Genomic DNA, 5,388 nt, shown 5'->3' on the forward strand with positions numbered 1-5,388 from the left:
AAAAATAATGAAGGGATTATTAAATATGAATGCGTCTGCGCTGGAAAATGCTAGAGAGAATAGCTTTGATGTTCATTTTATAAGTATAAAAATTCAAAATTAAAAAGAATGTTTTAAGGAAAGAAAATTTAGACTTTTTGAATGAGATTATTAAAGTTACGAATGTTGTTTTTGTTATTTTATTAGAAATCTTGTATTGTTTGAGAATATATTCAAAGTTAAAGAATTTCAACAACAATATGATGCTTATTATAGAATAGGAAATGACTTTTAATGATTGGCTAAACTATTAAATATGCAGTGAAATTTGCATGCACGTAACAAGGAGATTTCGTCCTTGTCGAAGGATTGGGTGGATTGGGAGGATGGACGGAGGAGCAGGAGTGAAAAAATCGATGTCTATTGTCACGTGCTGCGCGTCCGCCAATTAACTGCGGTAATTGGGCAAGACTAGGCTCATCACTTTTAGCACAGCACACACACAGACACAGTTCGCATCCGCTGCCCATTCGGATGGGATTAATTGGCGGAGGGCTTTGTTGCCTCAACGAACTCGAAACAAAAATGAAAAGCAGAAGAAGCGGAGAGGAAGTGGAAGAAGGTCTGGTCTGGCAAAAAGGTCACGCTCATATTTCATATCGCCCTGCGGATCGTTTGACCTTATTACCGATGACCTTTTCTTAGCAAAGAAGAAAGAAAAAAAAAACTGGATGGAAATGAAATTTGCAAGATTTACTGGCCGTTCGGATGTTAGCATAGCCATGCATCATCTAATGCCTACTAACGCATGTATTAATTATAGCATACATCTCGGATATTTATAGACGTACGAGACCCAAACGACATCAATTTCAATCTATAAAAGTGAAATAATGTATTTTATGCCCATAAATATAATGATATGAATTTTTCTACCTTTTACGTTCGAATATCTATAAAATAAAAAGCGTAATAATTCATTTCCTATCATCACTTTTCTTATATTTTATGATTAATTTATAAATCTATTTCATTTTATTCAACTGTTTTAATAAAAGTAATAGTTATTATCAAAAATAATTATAGAAAATGTAATGAAATATGTTTGAAAAATTGAAACAGTTTGAATAATATATAGAAATCTCTGATGTATTATTAATAGAGAGCAATTGAGTTTCTAATGCATTTATTTATCCATCAATGCCACGTGCTTCGCAGAAGCTTTCCACTTCACAAAATTACCGTCTTTATACGTGGAAACTTCTTGCAAACTCTGACACCATCTGATGTTATTGTTAGTTCGCACGTGTTGCAAAATATTAAATTTATTACACGAAACAACTCTATTACAAGAATGAAACTTTTTGATACTTCAGTGTAAAAAATTCTTCAGCTATTATATTAAAATGAGAAATTGTATCTAATAATGTGACTTTATTTGATGATGAATATTATATATGTTGCTGATGTTGCTGAATAATCAATTATTTATAGTCCAAAGGAAATGACCGCATAAACTCAAATTACCTTTATTTAATAGAGACACTAAGGAGCAGCTGGTCCAGATGGTTTTCCGCCCGAAATCAATACAATTTGGAAAAGACAAAGGGGGAAATCCCAGAAATGCAGACACTTCAATAAAATACCATCACAATCAAAAGCATTTGTTGCTCTCTGCAGTTGTTACCAAACTTAAGTAATTTGATAGTTTATTAATATTTGTATGTGAAAAGTAATAAAATAACTGAGATAAAATAATAAACTGGCGTATTTACGTTAATAACAAAGCAGAAATAGATGGAGAAGAGTATGAGAATCAACGAACTTGGCAAAGTGCGTATTCCTCCCCCTTCAACAGTATACAAAATATGACAAATTGCGACTTTTTGTTGCTGGTAATGGCACGAGTGCGTTTCCCCCTTCGGAATCGTTCCTGTGCTTGAGAGCGAAATGACTGGGGTAATTCGGAGAGTCCAAGAAGTCGCGAGGATTAATAAACCGCACGCTCATTACGTCACCATTAAGTGCGTCTTTTCTCCCTCTTTTTGGGAAAAAGGGAAACATGAAAGGAGAAGAAAGAATGGCAAGAGCCGGAATCGGACTGATGGGAGAAGAGGGTGTGTTGTGTGTGTGTAAAAGAAGGGGGATTTGTAGAAGAAGAAAAAAAAGAGTCTCCTTGTTAAACAGGGATTATAAATGGAGCGGATACACGGCTTCCTGCGATACTCCATCATCCCTCGGATAGATAGATTCTCGATGGGAGAGTTTACTTGTGTTTTTATCAAATAAATAGATTTTCATCCTGCTTCTGCAAACCTCCTCTCCCCCTTACACGCTGCGATGTGCGAGTGTGCACCCATCATATAATCAAATAGAAACCTGTCGCTGCCTCCGCCGCTGCTTCTGTGCTGATGGAATGGATGGTCTGTATGTGTATATACCATATATGTATAGGTATCAAATGCGTTTGAATGTGTGTGAGTGTCTGTGTGTATAGTTCCACATCCCTGACTCCAACTGTACACATAGACACGTCTGAGCGAGCACACAGATAAACACAGTCGTTCGAAACACACAGGGAGAATTTCCCGGCGCCTCCGACAACCAGCCGGACGGAGAAGGCTTTGTCCCGAACTACAATATGTTTCATTAATTCATATCAAAAGTTGCGCCTCCGCCGCTGCCGCTACCGCCACCGCCGCCGCCGCTTAAATTACCCATGCAAATACTTAAATGGCATTCAGATCGAAAATCCAATTTCCCTGATACGATACGACGCCTAAATTTCATTATGCAAACCCCGGGCCCCAATTAGCCGTAGAACGGGCGGTTTGAATTATTTCAGTCGCCGCACAAGCATCAAACCCACCCCTCCACACACAAACCTGCACTCAATCCTCCCTTCCTCACCATCATACACTTTCAAACCAAACACATTATTTATGATAATCTTTATAGTAATTATTATGTTTGTACCCTAGTGTATATAATCTAGTATTCAAAGAGTTTAATATGAGTGAAAATATGAAAGAAAATCAAAAGGTTGACAACAGACTTGTCCTTCTCATGCAAACATAAAATATGGTAAAAGTTTTAAATTAATCTTAAAAAATGAAAAGTCAAATCAATACAAATGATGAATAAATGAATAATTCATTAATTTATCGATTGACCTCAAACGTTTACATTTGAATCCATGCGAACTGACATAGAACTTTTCGTCTACCTGCGGTCATGTAACATCATGTATCATTGATGTATTCAATTACAGGTGCGAGATCTGTGCGGTTTCGCTCGGATTGTTATTTAATTCGAAACAAACTCCACCTAAAGATTTAAATTTTTAAACAGTTGATCTCCGCTAATTACTGTAAACCCAACTATCTTCGCTTAAGCTTAAAACAGATTTCACCAGTTAAATTATGAATAGCTAAAGAATATTAGCCAGAATACTTTGAATTTATTTAAGATGCTAAAAGTTTTATGATTCAATCTGTAGTAAAAGCTATGTATCTTTCACAGTTCCGTGGATAGGATGGTTATAATAATTGAGTTATTAAGTGTAAGTGGATGAACTGTTTAAGAGGAATGATTCGAAAGTAAATGCTATAAACTGAGGATAGAGCTTTCATTATAACACGATTTGGATTTATGGCGAATATATCCTTATATATATATATATATAGGATGGAATATGAGTTGTAGACAAATATTGATGGCTTACCGCTCCTTCCGTGCTGCTGATGCGATTTGTTGGAACGCTTCTTGCGCAGCTCCTTTCTGTCCTGAACCAAGCCCATGACGAGGAGCTTCTCGATGATTCGATTTTTCGGTCGGTGGACATCCAAGCGGGGCATAATGCAGTTGAGGGGATCTGAAGGAAGCAAACACACACACAAACACGTACAGATGCTATACATAGAGATAATGTATCATATGCTGCAAAGCTACACACACACACACACAAGATATCCATCTATCCAGCTCACCCATTGCGTCCTTAAACTCCTCGTACAGCTCCTGTAATTGCGCCTCCTCGTCCTCTCCCCACTGCTTGGGAGCCTTCCCGCTAATGCCGGATTTACGAGGACCCTTGTAGTCGATAAGGAGGCACATATCCTTCAGCTTCTTCAGCACGACGCGCCGCGTCCGCGTATTGTCGATCAGATTGCTCACGATCCAATCCACCACGTCTGAAACGCCAATAATTAGCACCGAAGTCCCTCAACGCAACCCTACAAAGTACGCCAACCTTCCTCTATCAGATTCTCCCGGTGCTCGATGAACAGCTTACGCAGCTCGTCCTCCTCCATATCGGTCCATGCTTTGACCGCGCTTTGTCTAAGGGAACACATTAACATTAATTACATTTACACAATAATTACATCAACCCAATCAATACGTAAACGCAAACATTAACACAATCCCCACTACAAATATCATAAAACTAATTACTTTTGGAAGTAGACTCCGTAACCCTCCTGTATATCGAACGCTTCCCGGTGGTTCTTCCAGAAAAGCGCTTCCATGAAGACGTGCTGGTTCTTCTCCGCCACTTGGAAGAATTGCCGGATCACGTAACTCGCAAATTTAACCATTTCCTAAAACATTAATTACATTACATAAAAAAAACCTTTAATATTAAGTTTCAATAAGACTCAAATGATACAAAATAAATGGAACACTTAGTTTTATGTAATCTCGTAAAAAAAAGCAATTGAACAGAAAGTCATATTCGTTTTATTTTTATACCTTATTCTGGGGTAACACTTTCTCCTCGTAGATGCGTTCGAAGATGCGAAAAATGGAGACCTGGAAGAGCATCGTTGACATGCTGCAGTCAAAGGCGATTCTGTGCAGAAGCTTGATGATGCAGTGATTGGTGAGGGCAGAGTTCTTGCTGAAATTTGATAAAGCTAAGCCGCATGCCCTCACGATCCTAGGATTTGCGAGTCGCATCACAACTTCGTTGAATTTAAGATCACTCTCGCACATACTCATATCCATCATCAATTCGTCTTCTTCATCTGCAATTAAAAAGAAAAACAAAGAAGTTAAATCGAAAACTTCAAATACAAAATATTTGTATTACCTTCTTCATATTCATCTTGTGATTCTTGTGCTTGTGTTGGTCCAGATTTTGAAACTGCTTTGTTTTCTGTAAAACATAAGTAAAATAAATTAAAAAAAAAAACATATTAATAATTGTAATAAATTGTATGTTGTTAATAAAAGACATAAATTTAAGAGTCAAAAGATACATATTATATAAGCAACAAGTATATATACAAAATAAAATAAGCGGAACATCAAAAAAAAAGGGGGGAAAAGGAAAGCGGATGAAAAATGTTAAAAATGTTTGGGAAATATTTTGAATGCGGAATGGATTTATGGAATGTTTGAATGTAG

The 5,388-nt window shown here is 37.0% G+C and overlaps 1 protein-coding gene across 1 annotated transcript in view; it reads right to left on the reverse strand.

The window, feature by feature from the left end:
• Window positions 1–5,137, reverse strand: part of LOC108567601 (protein timeless homolog) — a gene marked incomplete at its 5' end in the record, with an annotated part of 8,990 nt that extends 3,853 nt beyond the window's left edge. Inside the window, 6 exons of the mRNA XM_017928171.1 lie at window positions 3,704–3,853; window positions 3,969–4,172; window positions 4,232–4,320; window positions 4,435–4,580; window positions 4,732–5,006; window positions 5,072–5,137. Coding sequence (XP_017783660.1) covers window positions 3,704–3,853; window positions 3,969–4,172; window positions 4,232–4,320; window positions 4,435–4,580; window positions 4,732–5,006; window positions 5,072–5,137 — 930 coding nt within the window. The remainder of the gene's footprint in view (window positions 1–3,703; window positions 3,854–3,968; window positions 4,173–4,231; window positions 4,321–4,434; window positions 4,581–4,731; window positions 5,007–5,071) is intronic.
• Window positions 5,138–5,388: the final 251 nt, after the last annotated feature.

This window comes from Nicrophorus vespilloides, unplaced genomic scaffold (assembly GCF_001412225.1).
Source record: "Nicrophorus vespilloides isolate i.1.1-1 unplaced genomic scaffold, Nicve_v1.0, whole genome shotgun sequence".
NCBI lineage: Eukaryota > Metazoa > Arthropoda > Insecta > Coleoptera > Silphidae > Nicrophorus > Nicrophorus vespilloides.